Source organism: Zonotrichia leucophrys, chromosome 3 (assembly GCF_028769735.1).
Source record: "Zonotrichia leucophrys gambelii isolate GWCS_2022_RI chromosome 3, RI_Zleu_2.0, whole genome shotgun sequence".
NCBI lineage: Eukaryota > Metazoa > Chordata > Aves > Passeriformes > Passerellidae > Zonotrichia > Zonotrichia leucophrys.
Window position 1 is genome coordinate 50,268,555 of NC_088172.1, and position 23,498 is coordinate 50,292,052.

The window sequence follows — 23,498 nt, forward strand, 5'->3', positions numbered from 1 at the left end:
ATTCCTGATGCACATGAAAACAGCCAGCACAGACCTCAGTGATGCATGACTGTGGATTCTGTTAGGGCTTACTAGAAAGGCTCTCCCTTTGTTTTGGGGTGGCGTGTTTGTGTTGCTATTGGTTCATGCCTCTGGCTGGCTCTGTGCAGTTTGGGATTGAAACTCTTATCCTTTATCTAGGATTTGAAAAGCAAATGGAGCATCACACTGACCTATTTCAGCCTTTTTGTTTTGCAAATGTGCTCTTGGAACTGCCCCTGCTATTATCCTAGTGCTATGGAATGATTACAGTGAGATGTTCAGGCTAGCATCCCCTGCAAAAGTGGGCAGCAAGCAGTCCATATTATGGAAAAAAAACCCCTTACTTCTAAATATGGATCAAAGCTAGGTAAGTATTGTATTCTTTGCTATTCTGAAGTAATTTGTATGCTTAAGCTGTCTGAAGGGCAAAACAGTTTAAAAAAAATAGTCTAAGTGAAATAAGAATCTTGATCAACATTAAAATACACTGACAAAATAAATTTTAATGACCTCTCCTAATACACAGAGGCGCAACTTCCACAGGGCTATGCAGTCCGGGTAGTCAATATTCTCTGCTTACCTAAGATACTGGTAAGAATAGGTGGAATAAGCATATTCACAGATATGTGGATAGACAAACATCAGTGTTTAGGACAGGAAAAACAGATCTGACAGACTTCAAATAGTGACGACTTTCACACAGTGAGTCTCACGTCTTCTACAGGATAAATTCTCATAGGTCCCTTTTGACATAGAGTATTCTGTGATCTGTGACTGTGTAAAACTCCCCAGCTCTGGGGTCTGCATGAGAGGCCACGAATGCAGTTCCGAACTGGAAGCACGGCCTGCTCTGAGCACTTCTTTGACTTCAGAGGGAGAGCCCCAACCTTGGGAGTGGCTCGGGAGGGGCTACGGAACCTGTGTCAGCAGGAGGCAGTGACTGAGAGCTGCCTGGGGAAAAAGGGAAAAACATCTTGGGCATGTTGACAGTATTTTCTGCTACTCTCAGGTGTGCTCAGTAGTTCAGTATGACTTACTTAAAATGAAATAGCATGAAAGCCATTAAATGCAAGCACATGATATTGAGACCAGTGTGTGTGTGTGTTAATTGCAGGAGCTGCCAAGCCAATCTGTTACTTTGCCAACTTTGTCTTGCTCACCATCCAACTGACAATGCCCCCAGGCTCTCTGGTAAGGTGAAAACTATTTTATTTCACTCCAGCCTTGGAGTTTGCTGTCACCTGGGAAGTAACAGGCCTTAAGCTGGAGGCCTGTCACCTGGGAAGTAACAGGCCTTAAGCTGGAGGACCGGAGGGCAGCAATTGTCATCATCTCCTGTCCCAGAAAAAAAGAGAAGACAGGCCACTCTAGGGCAGCACCAGCCAGAGGCCAGACTCCTGTACCTTGCTTGCTGTCTGCTGCTCTCTGCTTGCAGGAGTTCATTCTCAGCTGGAATATGCAAAATCTGTGAAGGTTTATTCACTAGCAGCAGCACAGAAACAAAGCCTGCTGTTGGGGAGAGTGACTGGAAAGCTGAGCAGCCTCTTGCACTATGGCTGCACTGGCTGGCTTGTGCTTTGTGCCAGATCTTGCTGTTGTCCTGCCCGGCAGAACAAAACCAAACCTTTTGTTCTGCTGTTGGCTGCATGCCAGGGTAATGGCTTTTGGTAATAGGAGCACAGTGGCCACAGGGAGAAAAGACCACTTTTCTTCTGCTTTGGTAAGGTGGTGAAGGACATTTAGGTATTTAATTAAAACCCAATGCAAATTTCAATAACGGAAAATAGGACCCCAACCAAATGGGCAGTGAGTCTCCCCTAGAAGGCTGTATTTAAAATGTGGCCTTTTGGGTCTTGTGCTATTTACCATGTCTTCTGGGGGCTGGGATGGAAGAGAGGCTGTACTCCAAACTGGAAATGGGCAGCATACTCAGATGCTCTGCTGGCCCCGCTGTAACACTGAAGTACAACCAAGCAGACTTTGCCTCATGTGGCAGGAGCAAGGAGCACTGGCAACCAGATTCCCTGAGTGGCTGGCACAGCCAGCTCTGCAGCCGCTGTCCTGCTCAGCTCAAGCGACAGGTCACACAGGCAGATGCCCTTCCTTCTCTGGCTCCCTGAAACAAGTACCTCAACAACTTCCCCCACCATACACATTCCAGCTTCTTGTAAGGCTGTTTCACAGAAAGGAGAAAGAAATTCTGTCTGCTCTCATGATGCAGTCTTGTAGCACAGAATTTAGCTGGCAATGGAAACGAAAGACAATGCAATAAATATAAGAATAGAATCGGTTTATTAGAGCTATTTTACATAAAGTAATCAAGAACAAATTACTTGAAGAACTATTTGTATGCCATGGCAATATTCTTGCTGACTCAAAGTTACTGAAGTACAAAAGACAACATACAAAACAATGCATGCCTCATTTGACTCTGGTTTTATTGAGACCCATGAGGAATGTGACATCCTTGGGACAGCCAAACAAGACAGACAGCACAGTGTGTGTGTATATATACGTATATATAACATGTACTGTACACATTTTACTGGTAACACATCTGCAGTTCACTCACACATATCAATTACTTGCTCTAATTCTATGAGAATTTTTCTGGGGTGAGGGCAGATCACCGAAGCTTTCAAGCTTTGCAGGGAGCTATGGGATAACCAGCAGGAATCCTACATTCCATCATCTTGGGTAGAAACTGCTGTGTGCTGTTCTCACACTGTGTGAGGGTGGTGGGCTGCATGTGGAAAAGGCTGAACAAGCCCTGAGCTCCAGGGAGAGACAATGCTCTGGGATTGTACATGGAATCACAGAGGGGTTTGGGTTGGAAAGGACCTTAAAGATCATTTAGCTCCAACCCCCCTGCCAGGGCAGGGACACCTTCCACTAGGCCAGGTTGCTCAGGGCTCCATCCACCCTGGCCTTGAACATTGCCAGCAATGGGGCACCCACAGCTTCTTCAGGCAGCAGTACACGACTGCTGTTGAGCACTAGGAAGTCCAAGTTCATCTGCTGAGGAGCTGCATTTTTCATTTCAGCATTTAGCAAGCATGGCTGGCTGCTAGCAGCACAGAGGTTTAAACTGAGTGGAAATAACATGCTTTCTTCCTTAAATCCCAATTTTCTTTGCAAAAGCTGGTGCCTGGATAGCCACTGCTTTTAATTAACAAAGCAAGACACATTCTTTAATGAAAATACTCCCAGTGCATCAGGTGGAAAGAACACAACTGGTCTCTGCAGGACGGTGAAGGATCGTGCTGGCTGGAGCACCCGGGTCCCCACAGTGGTGGCAGCACTGAGAAGAGCAGGATGGCACAGGCTTCCCCCCACTCCTTGGCCAACACAGCCGGGCTGTGGAGCCTTGGCTGCCCCAGTGCTCGGGCCCTGGGGTGCACTCAGCCCTGGCTGAGGCCCCAACTGCTGTGGGGAGGGCATGGGCACCCCACATCCAGTCTGGGGTCTCCCCACCTTTCAATGTCTTCTGCACATCAATCAACTAGAGCTACTCTCCAGAGCCTGAACGTTTCTTATTTTCTGAGCAACGTCATCTACCCGCTTTTTATATTATCACCAAAGGGGAAGAGTATGTTCTTCATCTCATAGGCTTCTTCTACACTTGAAAATAAACTAAGGATTTTGGTCCTTTTATAGAGGCAGAGATTCATGGACACAGGAGAAAGGGGAGAAAACAACTGACCCAAATCCAGGTTTTAGAGATACATCCCATTGATGAGGTAATCGGACTCTTCAGATGTAATAGGTCGGGCTTTTTTGAGCTTCTGTTTCACTAAGCGTAGTCTGCAAGCAACCATAAGCAGCAGCAAAGCAGTGATTGCCAAGCCTAAGGCTAAGGGTAACACAGCACCTACAATGAGGTCAAGAGAAATTACATTTTATTTAACACAGTGACACACTGGTAGAGAAAACCTGAAATTTTTCTTTAAAAATACAGCTAGTCTACCACTTAGATGTTAGTAATTGGAACATACTATGAAACTAAGCTGCAAGATCATGTTAGGGACAGTTCAGAAGATGTAAGTACATTATTCAATTCTTGACCACTTTATCTGTATCTATACCACCTGACTGAAAAACTGATGTAATTCAAAATTAATTCACAGGGTTGGTCTTACCTGTTTCTGGGACTGGGCGACCGCCTCCAAGCTGATCTCTCTTTGGCATCATTATGCCATCCCCATTTTTATCATCTGTTCTTTTCCCTGAGGAACTGTTATCTGTACAGAATCAAGCAAGATAAATAAATACTGCAGCTCAGCAATTAGGAAATCTTATCCACAGGATACTAGTATTAAATAATGTGAAGCGCTTAAACTTATTAGATTAGAACAGAACAGAAAAGAACAGTTTGAGAACTTCTGACTTCAACTGTATGACTTGAATTTTTGAAATAATGTGAAACTGAAGCTAAAATTTAAATTCAGTTTTACATCCCAAACCACAGTGCATCTCAACTAAAAGCAAGGACACTTTGACTGTGCTGTGATACATTTGCTGGCAGCCTTGAGAACTGTTACAGAGCTAGCAGAAACACACTATGCTGCAAAATCTGTAGAATATGGATGTGAAATGTTGTAATTGGAATTACATGTAGTGGTGGGTGCTAAGGAAGTGTTTAAGTCAATTAGCTTGGAACATGCACTGTGTGTAAGTCCCACCCACCAGAAGAGCTGCAGAAGGTGTCCCTGGCAGTGGCAGCAGCAGATGCACATGACTGCTAATTAAAGCCTAAATTGTTTCATTGGTACAGTCAGGAAAGTCCATGCTAATGCTCCCACTCCAAGGCAGAAGGCAGCCTCCCAGGCTGTGGCTTTACTGCCCTGCCATTTTGGCTGGGGTGCATAAACACTGACTTGATCCACAGGGAATGCTGCAGAAAAAGCCATGGCCCTCTCCTTGCTGGGCTCCTGATGTTGTCCTGGCATGTGAAGTGGGCTTGGAAAAATCCTAACAGTAAATGTACTGGCCTTAAAATACCCAAATGGTATCAGAGATGCGCAGGACCACCTGAGTGTAACTGACACCAAAACCAGCAGCTGTTTTTCCTGAATTAAACTAAATGATTATTTGTCTTTATTTTGGAAATACCCAGAAGACATCAGCTCTTTTTAAGAGCTGCTCCAGCCTGCATCTAAATGCCTGTTTTAGAAAATTGTTTCCCTGCCATTTAAATAAAGGGAATATTTAAGTCAACTGCTTGTAAAGAAATTTGGCAAATATGGAGAAAAGTTTAGTGGGAAATTTTTGGAAGGGTAGAAGAATTGAATCCTTTCAATAAAGCGTGTAGGACTTGTGCTGTTTTGCTAGGACTTGTGGCTGTTCTTACATGACTGGAGAGACTATCAATGCTGCTCAATATCTTATCTCTAGAACACAAAGAGCAATTTCACCAAAGAAGTTTAGGAGCCTGGCATAAAGCATTTTACAAGGCTTTAATGTGGTTTTCACTTTCTCTTGATTTTCTAGTCTACTCTGAGGAAATTGCCACTTACAGCCCTTTCCAATTACCCTAAATTACAGATCTAGGCTACTGCTACTGCTGTGGGTGCCTCTGCAGTAAAAACATGACTAAGGCTTGGGCACTCAGTCAAATGTTGTAATGCCAGCCTCAAACAGCACTGCACGGGCAGCCTGGGACAGACAGAGGCCCTGTGCCAGGGGAATGCAAAGCTGTTATGGTGATTTATACACTTGGCTTGGCTGTGCTGGGGAGCGCAAATCTTCAGGCTGCTCACGGATTCAACCCATCTGCACAACCGTGTTTGCTACTGGCCACTGCTGCTAAGAAACCAGCCCCTGCTCACTCCAGAGTGCTGTGCTGCTACTGAATGTTTTCTATATTCATCTGCAAGTTCAGGAGTGCCAGAATATGCAGCTAGGCTTGAGAACTTCCCTGGAGAAGGACACTGGGGCTATTTGGAGGCAGCCATGCAGAAATGCTGCGCTGGCCTTTGCAGGAGATGCAGTCTGGGTAACTTTACTGCCATGGAAACATGTCTGCAGAGAGAGAAAGGACCCTTTCATTGACATCAAATGCCTTTTCCTCCATCCACTCTCGACTTTTGAAAGAAAATGTCTGGCCTTTCAGCTTGGGCAAAAGTAGACCATGAGTCTGTTGCAGAAGACTCAGTGCCCTGAGTGCCTGAGGGGGTTATCCCAAAGTCAGACTTGGTGTTCCCCTGGACTTGCCCTGCTGTAGAGGAATCCCACTGAAAAGGCAGGAGTGCAAAAAAAAGATTTATCCATTGTAAACAACCAATAATTTTTGGGTTTTGTATTGGTTGGTTGTGGGTTTTTTTCACTTTACTTTGAATAGGTCCCCTGTTAGGTCAGGCAGAAGTTTTAAACAGTCCTTAACTTGGAATAGCATATTTTCATACTTCAGTGTAAATCCTTAAAAAGCTTGAATCAAGTCAGAGCTAAGCATGAAGAGCCACTGTAAGGAAGGTTAAAAGAAATTTGGAACAGACAATCTATTAGAAGAAAATGGGTTCTAGAAGGAATTTCCCTTAAGTATCACCCTCATAAGTAGAAAGCTCATATATCTGCTACCAGGAACTATCTCACAGCCCAAAACATTACAACTTAGCCCAGCTCCTTTGGAGAAAAGGACAAAAGATAAATTTGCTGTCTCTAGTAGGTAAAACCTTCACTTTGCCTGCAGTCACCTAATTTAAGAGCATCACGTTTTCCTTTCCATGGATTCTATTTCCATGATGATCTGAAACTGTCAGCTGAGAATTAAGAAAATCGTGGCCCTGAATGGAGCACTTGCAAGTGAAAAGCCAGAACCTGTAAAGCCATATCATCATATATGTATCTTAAGTAGACAGCTTTTCACCACAGTGACATTAAAACCACTAAAGCTTATTTTCAAAATTTATGTAAAATAGTGTCTAAGAAGCCAGGATGTTTGCAATGTCAGCTCCAGGCCAACAAGAACATGATTGCCTCAGTGCAACAAAGACCTTTACAGTGATTCAGAGGCAGATGTTCTACCTTGGCACCAGCAGCAGGAGACAATCCCTCCCAGAACAGGATTTCTGCCAGTGGAATTGCTGAACTTTTGAGGCTGCTGGTATGATTTCTGCTCAGCATTGCTTACCTCTTCTCAAAAATGCATCTAGCATTACTGCCCTCCTGGACACATTTTCAGATGAGCTTTATGGAGCTGCTCCAGTATTTCTGTGCCTCTCATTTTTGTATCACATAATTATTAGATTTAGCCTGTAACGTCCCTGAGATGGCAGTGGTGGAGGGAAGTCTAATTAATGGATCTGGGTGGATTTTAAGGAATAGGTTAGATGCCTGTCTCTCCAACTCCATAAAGGCTGTGGTGCTTCCCAGTGGGACAGGACTTGAGCCTCTCTGGACCTCTGTGAATCATTAATGCACAGCATGGGACTCTATGAAGTTTCAGTGTCTGCAGGAGAACACAGCAGCTCAGAGCAGGGTTTGGCAGAGCAGTTTTTGGCAGTTTCTGCCTTTCAGACCCATCTAGCACCTCTTCATGTCTCACCCCATGCACCCTAACTGGAATCAATCCGTAGACAATTTTAAACCTCCCTGAGCTGTTTGATGCTTTTTGTGGTTAGAAGTATTGGGCTCCTGATCAGTAAAGACTGGATCCTTTTATTCCACAGGGAAATAATTAAGAATCTAATATTAAATTTTGACTGAGCCCTATTAAAAAAAAAATTAAACCCACAAGAATTAAAACAGCTTGAAATCTTGCTTGCTGAAAATTAGAGGATTACAACAGGTACTGGTAGTACACTAATCACTGAAGCCCCATCACACTTCTTTATTTACTAAGCATCTTCTTTGCTTGTGTACTGCTGTGCAAAAGGCTACCTTTAGAGCAAAACTGGTGCAAGCAAATTACTGTGCAATGGGTAAACACAGAAATGATTATGCAAAAATGCTTCTGCATTGTACTTCCCTTGATTATCAATTGCTGAAGGTGGTGACCTCAGTTCTGGTTTTATGCCTGGATTCACAAGCCAAATGGTTTTTGAGATCTACTTAGCAGCTGACTTCCCACTGGAGCCTGCAAATCCCTTTGGAAGTTTGAAGGTGTCACTCAAGACTATGTGAGTGAGAAGGGTTTGAAGCAGACTTCAGAATTTCAGTCAGCAGTGAGGAGTCATCTAGAGGTCATCTATATTGCCAGAAAAGGGGAAAACATTTGGGACAGGATTTTGCTGTCAGTCCCCACCCCACAAATTCACTGAGGCCATCAAATTCTTGACAGCGTTGTTTTCACTCCCTTTGCCGAGTGTTCACAGAGTGTTCCCTCTGTGGAGTTTTCACTCCTCCTGCACTCCACAGATGCAGTACAAGCACCCTGAAGGGAACACCCAGGTGCCAGCCAGGGCAGTGCCCTTTTCCAGAGCCGACAGCAGAGGGCACTGAGCACTGCTCTGTTGCAGCTGGAAAATAAAGTAAGCTGTGTCTTGGGGCACATGAATCACTCTAAACTATAAAGAAATAAAAGTGGGGGGTTTGTACTGATTCGAAGCTCTGTGCACACAGTTTTGCTTTCATATAATTGCCACTTCAGATAATTTTAATTCATCAGCATGAACCTTAAAAGACACATCAATTTCATTGCAGCTTCTGGAGGTTTACCAGGGCCAGGGCTGGGGCTGAGCCTGTAACATCACACAGTGACTCACTACAGGCTTGCAGCCACTGTGCAGAACAATACTGGGGACCTGTACACGGGCACCTCAGGTAGCTTGTTACCAAAGCCTGAGAATTTGCTACAATGATGAAAGACTGATCCTGCCCTGGACACAGAGCTGAGAAACAAAAAAGCCCATAATAGTAAAGATATTATTTCAGGAAAAAAAAAAAAAAAAAGAGAGGGAGAAATAATACTTAGCACCAGGCGAAAAGCAATTACTCTCAACTGCATTGAACAGTTATTATGTGCTCCTGAAGTACTCCCCTAGAGATTTAAAGAGCCTTAATACATCAGCCTACACAGCTGAACCTGTGGCAGAATATTTGTTTAGTTCACTGCACATTTTGTTCCTTAGACCGTATTATTTCTCTAGCATTCCGACATTTCAACTTTCTTTTTGCACCTAGTATAAAACAAATGTAACAATAATAAATCAAAACCTACTTAGAACTTCATTATTACAGGTTTCTTTTGTATTTATTTATATTTGATTTTCTTTTTCCTCTTAGCTAGACACCACAAGATAAATTAAATTTAAGATGCAAGACACTTCCTTTCTTTAAGGAGAAGGGTTTATTGAAACAGTTTCAATTCTTACCTGGCACAAATCCACTGATTTGTTTCTTTGGTCCCTGAGAAAGCGATTGGTTAGACATGTCTGCATCCACTGAGAGAAGTGGTTGATTTCTGGCAGTGGCTTTCAGGGTGTTCACTGCAGAGTTTTCCTCTGTGTTTTCAGTCAGTCCTGCAGTCCTTTGCTGGGTGGTGCCAAGAGCTGCATGTGTCACCATCTTCCGACCCGAGCTTACTGTTAACAGAAACAAAAATTTTTGTACAATGTACAAAAAAAAGTTTGTACAACAAGGGAATGGAAGTGTTCTTAAGGAAGACTGTCCAAGATGGGCCTTGAGGCAGAGTGAACGACTTCCTCAGGTTCACAGCTATGATGAAATGTGAGTCACAGATACCTAACACTTGCTTGCAAGAGTACACTCATGACCCCTACAGTGAAATCCAGCAACTAAAATACAATGAAAGAGTGGTTAGCCATTGTGCCCATTCATCCTCTGGTGGGTTTGGCTCACTTAGCTGAGCCTGGATGACTAACAAAAGCAAATAACATGATGGTGAATCAATTGGTTCCCACGTGTGTCCACAGTGTTTTTCAGATTCTTGCAAGGTGTCTAACAGCACAGTGAAGGGTACCTCTGAGACACCTTTTCACACAGAGACCACAGTTCTTGTTCCCAGAATCATCACACAAGTGCAAAGACGATCTTTTAACTGATGAACACAAAACCTGTCACTTAGGGACCTTTGACAGTTTTAATATGCTTGAATAAAATTTCTGAGCACCTGAGTATGCAAATATTAAAGCTTCCCATGTGCTAATTCCAATGAAAGACTGGGAGCAAACTGCTTGCTCACAGGGAGAGAGGCCGCAGAAGTGGCATTGAACCCTTTGGTCACTGAGGCTGTGGTTACTGTCACAGTCTGCTGTGCCACTGTGGCCTGGCACACTTACGGTTCTGGCAGAAAGTCTCGTCTGATCCATCAGGACACTGCCTCACACCATCACACGCAAACGTGATGTCAATGCAGCAGCCATCATCACAGATGAACTGGTAGCGAGAGCAAACCCCAACACAGGCTGTTGAGAAACAATTCCAAAAATTACCAAAAGAGAAATCCAAGGAGTAAATACTGAGTCACTGACTAAACTCTGCAGCATGGAGGAAAAAGCAAAACCACGCTAGATCAAGAAGCACCATGAACAAGGCACAAAGTCCAGACTCAGCTCTGTGACATTGTATTGACTCAGAAGCAAATATAGGCAATAGCTGTTCCTGGCACCTTCATCACTAGCCTGGTAATCTGTTTATTACAGGAATACTCAACCTGGAGCCTGTTGCACCTTACACCTTGTGCAGCACCCTTATTGTGCTTTGAATTCTGCTAGCCTAAACTGAAAGGAGATCTTCCTAGGCTTAAAGGATGCAGACCCAGTCCTGAAAATGAATAAATGAAATCTCTGTGGCTGTAACTGCATCCCTCCAACACATAATTCCTACTACATATCCATTCAACACCAATACATTGCTTTATATGCACACATTTGGGCCATATGGGATCTTATGGCGTATTTTTTGCAATGTAATTAAAATACTCAAAGAATGCTCATCATTTATTGACATCAGCATCCAGTGACTTCAATACAGCACAGACTAAAATAGGACTAGGTCACATTCTCACAAATTACTTTCACCAGAAAGAACTGACTGCTGCCTGCTTTAACATTTAGATTCCCCTGCAAATGGACAATACATCCATCCCTGGATGTCCCATTTTGCATACTCAAAGCTTTCCTGAAACCCATTCTGATTCTGTAATTATCAATTGTTTACATCTGTGCTTTTGTTTTTCCAAAAGCAGCGCAGTTCATCATTTTGTAAAGCACTATCAAGTTCAGTGCTTGATTAGTGTTCTAAGAGCAAATCAATTTGCATAAGGGAGCACAGCCTTTGGTTGTTACCCTGCTGTGTACCAAACGATGCACCAAGTTAAGGGAACGATGCCAGGAATGCAGACAACTGTTTAAAACCCCTAAAATCTGAAAATGCATCTCCTGAACTTCAGCATTAGTAATAGCACTGATCTTGCAGGTATTAAGGCATCAAGAACTGGTCTGGCTACAGCAGTAGCACTTGAATTGCTAATGTAGCTGGGGAATTAGAAAAATAAAAAAGACAGCAAATCCCCTATGTGGTCCATACAAAAGATACCCCAGATACCCACAGCAGCAAATAAACAAAGCAGCAAACCTCTCTGGCTGCTTTAGCTGAATTAAATATTAATGAACACAACTCTATCATCCATTACTGGAACACAGGCATTATTAAGCAGATTTTTTCTTAATAACAGCTTATTGCCACAGGGACTACCCTCTCACATAGAGATATTGTGCTGAGGCAGAGCAAGACTTTCACTGGTTCTGCTAAACATGGCGATAATGCTATTTAACTTTGTGCCAGAGCAGCAGATCTGCACTAGCAACTTGTTAATTACAATGTAATTAGAAGTTATTACATGTAAGAGCAGGACTGACAGCCACTGAAATCTAACTTACTTTCTACCTTTTATGCTTTCACATGGTTCTGAAGCTCAGAGTTCAGAAATGATAGGTCAGTTCCAGTTTCAGCTTCCCCAGTAGCCTAAGGCTTCAATAACAACCATCAGAAAGAAAAACTTAAATGCATTAAAACAAAAAACCATGTCAACTTTCAGACTACAGATGCAGGTTATTGCTATTCTTAGTCTGCCTCAAACATACTATTAAGTAATTTCAACTGGGTCCTCCCTACAGCACAAGCCCTGTCACGATGCCAACACCATCTGACTGTTAAAATGCACATGATGCTTGTGTCAATATTTCACTCTTCCAATCCTGAATGCTTATTAGCAGTAGAGGGATAAATACTCAGCACCTGAAAGTGTTACTGCTCTAACAAGCAAGTGATGCTTGCTTGTTTCCTCACTTTGAAAGAGAGATTCAAAGCTGAAAGAGATGTCATTATGTAATGAGCAAGGGCAAATAAAACACTGAAAATGGAAAATAACACCTTTACAAGACCCTTGCTCTGCTCTGAGTACCATACCCTGGGTGTCACAGAGGCAACAGCCCCAGCCATTTTCTCACCTGCTGCAGAATGAACCATGGGCAGGACGGTCACAGAGACGTTGTCAGAGCTCCGCTGACCTGCAGTGTCTGTCACGGTTAGCTGGAAAATGTACCCTCCTTCCTGAATGTGGGACAGTTTCAGTGTTCCTGGCTGTGGCACCTGAGCAAAACAACCATATTGGCACAATGGATTCATCCATGACCTTCCAGGAATAACATTAAATACTTCCTGCAGTCTAGTCAGCCTATTCAAGCATGTATTTCAGCATGAAACATTTGATGTCTTTTTTTTTGCATCCATTTGTAAAAAAACCCACAATGTTCAGGTTATCTCCTCAGTCACCTGGAGCTGTGAATCTCAACACACAAATGGAGAACAAATGGTCACATACATTTAAATCAATTTTTGAGTAATTAGAAATGTAATTTTAGAGGATAGACAGTAAAATATTGGCCTTTTGCTCTTTATCAAGTTAGTCTGTAGACAATATAACCTGGATCCACAGAAATAAATTTTCTTGCCTGAAAGAGAACAAGAATTTTTGATTAATATGGCAAGAGTCCTACACCTTCCATTATAGAAGAGTGCATTGATAAACACATTTTTTCTCTCAATGAGGAAATTTCCTACCTGAAATTTCTTTCCTTTTCTATTTACATGAATGCACTCAGTTCTCCGATCAGACTGTTGAGTACCTCCTGATGGAGTGTATGACCCCTTACAGTTCCATTCTTTAATGCATTAAAGAAATTATTATGCTCTAAAAACCACCTGCTGTTGTTCACTGTGACTGTTTGGAGAGCAAATGTGGTATTTAAAACTCATGAGCCATGGAGCCCAAGTCCCTTCCCAGTGCAGAGACAGAAATGCCACTGACTTCTGAATACACCACCACTCCTCCTGGTGACCTCTGTGCTTTCCTTTCCATTCTCATGCTGCCTTGAAGAATGCTGGCCTGTATCTGCTTACACAGAAACTTTGGCTCAAAATAGATAACCAGCATTAAAAAAAAACCAACCAAACCCAACCCATTACTGTCCCCAAGTGTCCAGGAGCCGTGCAGCTACAGAGTAGGGGTAGCAATCAGAGAAGCAAATTACCTAAAAAAGCAATAAAGAAAAGGAAAAAAAAAGGCTTCCTTCTACAATATGATAAGATCTCTTTATAGCAGTCCTTTCCCCTCCTCTGCCTTCTATTTATTCTTTGCTACATAAAAGCAATCAACAGCTGCCTTTTATCTTATTTAAACACACTCCCATTTCCCTTGTAGCTATGGATTCATACATTATTCTCAAAGAATAAATGACACAAAATCCAGTAACTTCAGGGCAGTAACCAAAGCACTAAAGACATCAACTGAAGAATGCATGAAAAAAAATCACAGCTATTAATTCAACTCTAAAATTTAAATTATCATGGTTAATCACCAGGGTACATATCTGTAGGAGAAATCCCTGCTCACTTGAACACAATGGAAAAGTATTTATTTAAGCATAAATGTGTGTCAAATTCATTTTCTTTTAACAAATACAAAAAAGCCACCAAGGTTAATGTGAATTTTACAGCTTTGAATGCATATATGACTTGTCTGTATTTTATAAAGTCACTTTGAGTAATATTAAAAATATAAACTTTAAATGTTTTTATTAAATTCTAATTTTTGTTTTACTCTATGTCACTAAATCACAGATTAGTTTTAAAAGTATTTAATTGCTCTTTAGAGAAAATAATGCTGCAATGGGTCCGATAAACAAGTTTTTGATAATAAAGATGATATCTAGCAACTAGTCTTAAAGCTTCATTTTGCTTCACACTCTCTCACCTCTACATATCCTTCCTGCTCTAGATGGAGCTCCCAGCGTGTCCTGGATGTTGTGGGCTGTGAAGAACCTATGAGTAGAGTCTGTGGACTTGAGACATTTTTTCTTTCTTTTTCTGCTGATCCTACAGCACTCACAAAAAAGACTAAACTGAAGAACTGCTCTCTTCATGGGTAATTTGAAATCCAAGTGCAGTAGAAAATGTATGGATAAAATATTTCATAAGGTTTTCATCATGCTTCTTTGTAGCTTCTCCATAAGCACTGACAGCAGACTGTTGGTGAAAATCCCTTATTATTTTTAGTAACTGAATTACTGAGGGGTCTCTGACTGGGGTGACAGAAGCTGAAGTGCAGCAAGCACAAATATAGCAGAGCTCAAATCCAGTGAAATATTATTATCTACTTGTTTGCTGCTGGCTGTCCCATGCCATCCAGGAAAGGGATTAACTGTGTAAGCCACTAGAAATAATCATTGGAACTACCCAGGGACACAGTGTAGTCTCCTTCACTGGAGGTCTTCAGGATGGGATTGGACAGATAAAATAATCTCATTGAGGATCCTTGTCCCACAAACAGTTGGACCAGATGATCTTTTGAGGTCCCTTCCAACCTGGGCTGCTCTACATTTCTGCGAAATAAATGTTCAGGTACTAAAGATATCCTAATTTTGGCACCTGGCAGACAGATTCCAATATATTTAATACTGTTAGCTGTACATTTAAAACTTGAACACACCAATCTGGAAGAAACTGGCCACAAGGGGGGCTGCAGATGTACCTGCATTTCAACTGCTGAGTCGCCCTGCAGCAGCGTCCACTCGTAGTGCACAATTCCATGGTCATCGGAGCTCTCCCGGCCATCCAAAAGCACCCAGTCCACAGGTGACTGCAGCACAATGTCCTGGCCAGCCTGACACTGTGGGGGCTCATCGAATTCTTCTTCTTCAGCAAAAAAAGAGAAGATCAGTAATTTATGAGGGGAGGCTGAGTGATTATTTATATATATTATTATTTATATAAAACACCTTTCTTTCTTAGTTAAGGTATTGTGTCACCTCTGTGCAACTTCCTGAAAGAGGAACATGTTCATTAGTGCACATTTTGTTAAGCAAAGTAATATCTGCTTCTATTTTAGTTAATTGTCCTATAATGTCTTCAGGAATTAACATCAGAAGCACATGGCATAGAAAACCTCTCTAGGTACCTGGATGTTTCAGAAATACAACAAACAGGATTATTAGCATCAGTATATACTTTTTAAATCTGAACCAAGGAAAATAGGTTTAAATATGACTTACATATGGATGGCAGTTACAGCACCTTTTTTATACCTTTTATTGTACTCTGCTTAATTCAACAGGCTTCTAGTCCCTATTTATAATACATCATTATAGGAATGAAAGACTGATTTAGCATAAGGGGGCACCCTGATGAAGCACTGCACATGTTGATCAAAATTCATCAGACACCACCAATTTTTAGTGCCTCATTTAAGACACCAAAAGCTCGATTTTCAGAATATTTAGGATTGTCAGAGTATTTATTTATTCTATTTTGCTATATTCAAAGTACAATCTTTATTGATTAAAACTGTGAGAACTAAGTACTTTTGCCAATCCGACCACAAGCTTTTGGGTTAGACTAACAAAAGTTGAACCCAAAGACTGCATCTTTCTACAGCTCCCTACTCAAGTGTCATTCCTTCTCTGGGTACCCTGAAGTGCCAGGGTGCCCTCTGCTCTTCAACCTCTGCAAAGAATACCCTGTAAGGACACTGGTGTTATGCTCAAAAGAACAGTTACTGAAATCAAGGTTGTAACTGCACTCCATGTGGGCAGAGCTGCACAAGGAAAGGTGCTTTCCCATCAGTGTGGGGAATCTTCCTTGCACGTGCTCTTCAACAGTATCATGAACATGCTTGAAACCTTGGAGCTCAAGGGAGCAGTGGGACAACTGTTTATCTCTGACTAAACAGCAAAATTCTTATTTCTTGGTTTTTTCACCAGTAGGTCCAACATAGAAAATTTCAAGGTAAATGTCTAAAGTTAGGAAAACATAAAATAACTACTTTCTATAATAATAGAAAGTATGAAACACTTCTTACTCATCCGATGACAAAGGCAGCTTTGTCTAATTTGTATACACTCACCTCTCAAAATGAACTTTGTTATAAAAAAACCATCCAGGTGCAAAAAAAACCCCAAAACTCATTGTTAATAAAACCTCAAAATAAACCCCAAAAAAACCCATCATTATGGTGCCAGGGCAACTTTTATTTGATATAAATGAGTTACGTACAGTCTTCACACAGTTACTTAGTTTACAAATAACTGTGGAAAAGAAACTGACCTAGGTCACAAAGAGCACAGCCCAGTCCCCTGCTTCTACCTTGGAAAGGGGTTTCATGTCACTTGTCTGGTTTAAACGACTTGGTCAATGTCCTGTAGGGGCAGAGACAAGCCCCACTTCCCCTAAGCAATAAGGATACTCTCTTCCTGCACTAACTTTATACTCCAGCAGCATGAGTTGCATTGAGTCAGTCACAGAAGTTCATGCCCCCTGTTAAAGATGAATGAGGGACCACACAAACCTCTGGTCCCAAAGGATGGAGGCACCACCCTTGGCTTGTAACCTAGATCATCTTCAGAAAGGTAAATCAACAGCAGAAAGAAAAATTTGGCCTGATAGAGACATTTGGCATAGGAGGAGACAGCCTATTGAGCTGAAGATTCTTTTGCCATAGCAAAGTTTTAAGCAATGGAATACATGATCCTTAGTGAAACACCTCCAAATCTGGGGAATAAGAAGTCAGCATAAAAAACCAAGGAGACAAACTCACTGGAGGCATACTCCAAGGAGCCACTTGCAACCACCACTTGTAGGAATAAAACACTATCAGCCACAAGGCAGCAGAAAAATCATCTCTTAACTTCTGCTTTCAACTTGCATGTAAGTTGAATGTAAGTAAGCAGTATGGAACTGAAATACCAGGTCAACCCTCTGAGATGCTGGAGCTGGCTGCTTTCTAGAAAAAGGGGTGAAACACTTTTTTCTTAGGGAGCCAATACAATAGACTTTTTTTTCATCCTGCTTTTTATTTATTCTGCTCCCTCCATCCTTTATACAGACTAGTCCTGCCAATAATGAAGTTTCCAACTAATTTTCTGAAGGAAGGTTTTGTTATAAAAGGTTATTTCACTGCCAACTCCTGAATGTGTTTGGTTTTGGTTTATCTTGATGTTGAATCCTCCCATTGCTCACCACTAGTGATCTTAGAGATCACTGTATCCCAATGCACAGAAATATTTTGGAATTATTTAACCACATCTGTGGGTAAATGTTGGTTTGGTATTATCAGAAAGAAAACAGCAGAAGACTCAAGAAAAAAATACTCTGAAAGAAAAAAAAAAGGAGCAGCTAAAATGTTATCCCCTCATGGAAAAAAAAATTGAAATTAAAAGTTCTTTCCTAAATTTTTTAAACTCATTCCTGGGGTGACAGAAGGGAAAAGAGATGTGCCTTCATCATCCTGTTGTCCAGATTGTTTTTCAATGTAATTCAAGAATGCACTGGTAACAAAACACTAGAGCAAAATAATTCAATCTTAATTTTATCTCTTCTGGTCTATGTCACATCTGACAGATGTTTAAGTAAAAGTTCATTCTCTTTTGTGGCTTTGTTTCAGCTCCAGTGTAATTGCATTAAGAAATCATAATCCCCTGTTTCCAATACCACCATCACCCACAAGGCAGACTTTTAAATAAAACCAACAGGACACAGAGCAATTTGCAGACAAGGAACTGAAATTGCCTTGCAAGTCCAGTGCTGATAGTCAGAAAAGCTGCCAAAAAGGCAAAGCATTTAAGAACTCCAGAATTCAAGAACTCAAGGAATTCAAGAATTTCAAGATTTCTAGTTGACAGTGCATCATTTGTACAATATACTATTTATATTGTGCCATAATTGCACCCTAAATTAGTTCCTAATAGGTTTTAACAGAATTAAGGCAGTTCAAAATGAAGCCTAATTCTGTGTGACTTTGATGTAAAATCTCATCTTAAGCCTTATATCATGCAACTGCATACAGGCTTATGAAATACAACTACCACAAAACTGCTACATAAATAATACTGTGGAATAATACTCCTCCTGTTAAAAATGTCAAAATCATACCTTGGGTTCTTCTGGTACCTTAAGCTTGCCTCATCTCTATTGCTAAGGGATTCTTCCTTGCAGCTCTCTAATCTACCTGCCCCTGCACTTTGCAAAAAATATTTAGGAATCATAATGCCTCTACAAATCAAGTCCCTGCTCTCTTGTATTTCCAGGGGATTCACATTGACATTTTTATGAAACATGAAGGTCTAAATGGACCTCAAGCCTGATGTCTCCCCTCCCACGAGAGCAGTAACAGCAGGCACATCTGGGCACTGTTCTCACCCACACCAACACCAGGTCTTCCTCCTGTTGCATGCAGTGACTAATTTACTTCAGATGAGATCTATCGCTGAGTAAGATGCAGATGACATTTGGGAAAGTACTGTCCACAGAGATAATGAAATTAAGTCAAAATTAGTCTTGTTGTTTAACAACAAGAGGTGGGGGAAGGCAAAGAAATTCTTCAGGTGCTAGGAAACAGACTCCAAATTTAGAAATCCAGATTTGTTTTCATCTACAGCTGCTTGCTCTGGATAATATTGCTCCTAAATATGCTTCAGAGTTGAACAAACAGCTGCTTTTGATGTGGCCTAGTTTCCAGTGCTTGTCAAGAATGTCCATGCTGTGTCTGGACTACTGGTGAGGTATCCTTGTCTTCTTCAGTCTAGCTCTTGAGTTCTTAAGCATGAAAAATCTTGATTGAAATGAGTAAGAAGCTGTCTTAGGCAATGACATTTGGACAGCACCCCCAAGAACAGCATGTGCTTGCTCTCAGGCTATGCCCCAGGTCATGGCACAGCTGGGAAAAAAGGCACTTCATGCTTTTGAAGGTGCCCAATATGCACAGTTCCTGGGGAGCTGGGACTTCTCTGGTTCCCCAGGGAGTGTGGGGCCAGGGAACATGCCCATCCCACTGCCTGGCTCCCAGCTACCGGCTGGCTGGAACAGTGCCCTGCCAAGGGCTCTGTGGAGGCAGAGATGTTGAGGGATGGGTTTCCCCAAGCCCAAACACCCTCAAAGCCCTCACAGGTCGAAAGGGACCACAGTGGGTCATTTGATCCCATCTCCCAGCTCAAGCACGGTTGTCCCAGAGCACATGGCACAGGATTGTGTCCAGAAGGCTCTTGAGTTTCTCCGGTGACGGAGACTCCATACTCGCTCTGGGCAACCTGTTCCAGTGCGTGGCTACCCGCACAGCAAAGAAGTTCTTCCTCATGGGCAGCGGGATCTTCCTGCGCATCAGTTTCAGCCCGCTGCCTCTTGTCCTATTGCTGGGCACCACAGGGAGAGCCTGGAAGCATCCTTTTGAACCCCCTCCCCTTAAGGTATTTATACACGTTGGTAAGGGTCCCTCGGGCACGGCCGGGCCGCCTTTCCCCGCCCAGGGAACCCATCCGAACGGCACGGCACGGCACGGCGCAGCCCGGCTCTCCTCGCCCCGTCCTCCCACCGGCGGCGCTCGACCGCCCGGGAGCGGCATCCCGGCGCCGGGGCAGCCTCACGGACGGCGCCAGCTCCCCGTCGACAGCTCCGCGGCCCTGCCACCCCCGCGCCGAGCGCCGCCATCTCCCCGCCGCCGTTCCCGCCGCGCAAGCCGCTTACCCGTGGGCGGTGGGGCGACGCCGGCGGTCCGGCGGCTGTAGGAGCTGTAGCCGCGGTGCGGGGCGAAGCGGCAGACGGGCCGGCCGCGGTGCGTGCAGTTGAAGAGGTAGCAGCCCGGCTCGGCCGCCGTGCCCCGCGGGCGGGCGGGCCCCTGCACCACGGCCAGCGTGCAGCGCGGCTCGGCGCAGCAGGCGTCCAGGCACTGCCGCCAGCCCGACACGGCGCCGGGCGCCCGCAGGAAGGTGGCGCCGGCCGCGATGGAGTCCTTGGTGCGGATGATGGAGTCGGGCCTGGCCGAGAAGCCGCCGCTTCCGCCGCACCGCTCCCCGCCGCCCCCTCCGCCGCCCGCTGTCGCCGGCGGTCCCGGCTCCTCCTGCTGCAGCTGCCGGCGGAACTCCTCCAGCAGCGTCTCCACGCCCGAGATCTGCGAGCGCAGGTCGGCCAGCGGCGCCGCGCAGCGCCCGCCCGGCAGCACGGCCCGCCCGCCCAGCGCCGCCAGCAGCACCAGCACCAGCAGCGCCGCCATGGCCCCGGGCGGCGGCGGGAGCGGCGGGAGCGGCTCCCCCCGGGGCACCCCCAGCGAGCGCGGCGCGGGGAGGCGCCGGCCCCGCCCGGCTGCACCAGGCGGAGCGGCCGCGCTCAGCACCCGCCGCCCCGAACAGCTCCGGCGGGCTCCGCCCCGGCACCGCCCCCAGAGCGGCATTCCTCCAGCAGCCGCAGCGATAGGAGAAGGAGCCAGGGGAGCAAACTGTAAGAGGGGAATTTTAAGATGTATGTTAGAAAGAAATTCTTTACTGTGAGGGTGGTGAGGCGCTGAAGCAGGTTGCCCAGAGAAGCTGTGAATGCCCCATCCCTGAAAGTGTTCAAGGCCAGATTGGATAAGGCCTTGCACAATCTAGTCTAGTTGAAAGTGTCCCTACTCATGGCAGGGGGATTGGGATTTGATGACCTTTAGGGTCCCTTCCATTCTGTGGAAGCCCTTCACATTCTGTGATTGGATGGTTCTATGACTCCCCACGGGGAGATGACACCTGCAAATAATCAGGGTTGGGTAGGGGTCACTGAAACTGCTGGTGGTTCTGTGAACCTGAGGAGACAAAAAAGAAATTGCAGAAGACTCCATCCCAGGCATGACATTTCTGTTGAGAAATTACAAAAAAAAGAAAGTAGTCAAAAACGTAATGTGCAAAGCTGGGACCTCCTGACCTGCGAAAAAAATCCCAGATGGGATCTTAACCACCCAAAACAATGGTGAAGAACTCCCCATGCAAGTTTTTGAAGTCTTTGCTAAATGAGTTTCAGAGAAATATGTGCAATTAAATTAATCAGTTTTACATCTGTCACAACAACATCTGTTTTATCATGAAAATATTGCTGATTCTGTAACACAAATTAATAACTATTATCCCTGAAAATCAGCAATCCTTCAAAACAGCTGCTGTGTTATTTTTTGTCAGATGCATGGAGCCTCAAAGTGCTAGAATGGCACATTGAGACCTGTCTACGAGCACTGAAAAACATAAGCCTGCCTGTAAATGTAGAGAGGTGGTGATGGATTTTGAGCTGTGTACTAAGGGATGTTGTAACAGGTCAAGTGATAGCTCTGTGTTTTCATTTTCATTTGGGTCATTCTTCCAAGCATCTTCAAGCAGACTCCTTCTTTTATTTAATTACTGGAAAAAGCTTAATAGCTGCATCAAAAATATCATTGTATCAGGACACTTAGAATAAGTAGCAAAAAAAGACATATTAGGAATGGTTTTAAGACATCTTTGTACTCCTTCGTATTTTTGGCGTGTTTTAGTCCATGTTCCCAGCATAACTCAGAATTGCCTCCAAAACAAATCCACTTTAATATTCTGCTACCATGGAGCCTTGGGTGTTGCCCAGGAAATTGACACGCAGCTTGTAGTTTGGATTATGATTTCTCTTTCTGCTCTCCCAAACCACAGAACTGTAGTTCAGTGATTCATTGAAGCACGTTGGCCTGTCAGCAGTGCAACTGTTGAAGATTGATTTTTTTCTGGCTATGTGCTCTATGGGTTTTCTAAATTTCTATAAATTATATTTTTGACACTTTCAATTTCCCATCAATTTTAGTCAAAACTGATCAATACATTCAAAGATTACAGGAAGATGGAGGAGCTAGACAGTCAGATGATATAATCCTCATTTGCTTTGAAAATCAGGCCAAAATGCCACAGGTTTTTTTTTAGGAATATTTTGGAGAGGTGATCAATCTATTCATAACAGAGGTACTGACTGTGATGCGCTGATTTCCTAGAGATGACACTGGTTTGCTGCTGCTCTGCTGTTGTACCCTCTGACAGTACTTTAGCTTCTGGAATATAAACCAAAATAAAGGTCACACCAGCATGGTGCACATTGAAGGAGTATTTGGTGGAGGCAGAGGAAAAAAATGCACCAAGTCATCCCTTCTCAGAATTATCCAATATTTTAAATATTTGAGCAGAAGGTCCCTGCTCTGGATTAGCTTTGGCTAGTGGGGGCCCATTTACAGGGCACAGAGGGTCGGTCACTCATCCCACTATTCTTGTTGCATCCCGTTTTATCAGATAGTTGATCCCTGGTTGTCAGAGGTGGTGACACTGAAGTAGCAGGTTCTTGCAGAAAACACAAAGAAAAATGTTCACTTTCTAACACTTCATAGTGAGGAAGCTGTGATTGGAAAGTCTCTCCAAGGAGAGTAGACTCTTCTTCAAGCAGGTGAGCATTTAAAAGATAAAGAAGGATTTGGGAGGTCACAGTCCTGTTGTCTTCTAGTAGTGTCACATTTACCAGTTTGAAAGTTAGTAGGATCCTTATTCTAAGCTAGGATAAGGATGGCATGCTTACATTTTTCCATGGAAGTGTTGACACCACTGTCTGATTAGCTTCTTGAGCAAGAATTTCTAAGTGCAGCAGATTTTTTTTTTTTTTTGTATTGATGCTGGAGGAGAACTCGTTTTGTTGCCCAGTTTTCTTGGCTCAGAATGTGTATGTTGTTTCCCGGGCCTTTTGAGAAAGATGGCATTTGTAGTCATGCTGAGCTTTTTTCAGAAGGTGGCAGCAGCTTATTACTTATATAAAACAGATTGCTGCTAAACATCAATGTCTGCCTAAGGGAAATCACAGATTCATAACTACTTATACTTAATTTTGCATTTCTTTACTGGATCATTGTTGTGAGTGCTTCAGCTTTTCTTTGGGTTTTGGAGTTGCAGATCAAAACTAATAGTTAGCTTATAGTAACACGAAAAATATTTTATTCCTGCCTCTCATCAAGCTGAAATTTTGGGATGGCTAATTTTCATGCAGAGAGCCTTAGAAATTCATAAAGATATTTGTCAGGTTTTACCTTTTTTCTTGTTCCTTTTCAAAGGATTCAGGCATGTACCACAGTTTATTGTCCAAAATGTCCACTTCATCAGGCATAGGACAGCTAAAAAGACTGCTAGATTTCTTTTCCAAAAGTGGAGATTAGACTACACATATATTCTTTA

The 23,498-nt window shown here is 43.4% G+C and overlaps 1 protein-coding gene across 1 annotated transcript; it reads right to left on the reverse strand.

Moving 5' to 3' along the window:
- Nucleotides 1–2,296: 2,296 nt before the first annotated feature.
- On the reverse strand, nt 2,297–20,631 carry LRP11 (LDL receptor related protein 11). The gene is made up of 7 exons (XM_064708136.1): nt 19,996–20,631; nt 15,014–15,177; nt 12,432–12,573; nt 10,260–10,385; nt 9,333–9,542; nt 4,161–4,262; nt 2,297–3,892 (listed from the first exon to the last, which is right to left on the reverse strand). Exons 1-7 carry the CDS (start codon nt 20,519–20,521, stop codon nt 3,738–3,740), a joined length of 1,425 nt encoding a protein of 474 aa, XP_064564206.1. The 5' UTR covers nt 20,522–20,631; the 3' UTR covers nt 2,297–3,737.
- Nucleotides 20,632–23,498: the final 2,867 nt, after the last annotated feature.

Excerpts from the sequence above, each read along its gene's own strand:
- LRP11 (XM_064708136.1), bottom strand. The coding sequence starts at position 20,521 with ATGGCGGCGCTGCTGGTGCTGGTGCTGCTGGCGGCGCTGGGCGGGCGG. Across the intron at positions 10,386-12,431 it reads CATGGTTCATTCTGCAGCAG|CCTGTGTTGGGGTTTGCTCT; the intron begins GTGAGAAAATGG and ends GTTTCTCAACAG. Across the intron at positions 9,543-10,259 it reads CGAGACTTTCTGCCAGAACC|TAAGCTCGGGTCGGAAGATG; the intron begins GTAAGTGTGCCA and ends TTCTGTTAACAG.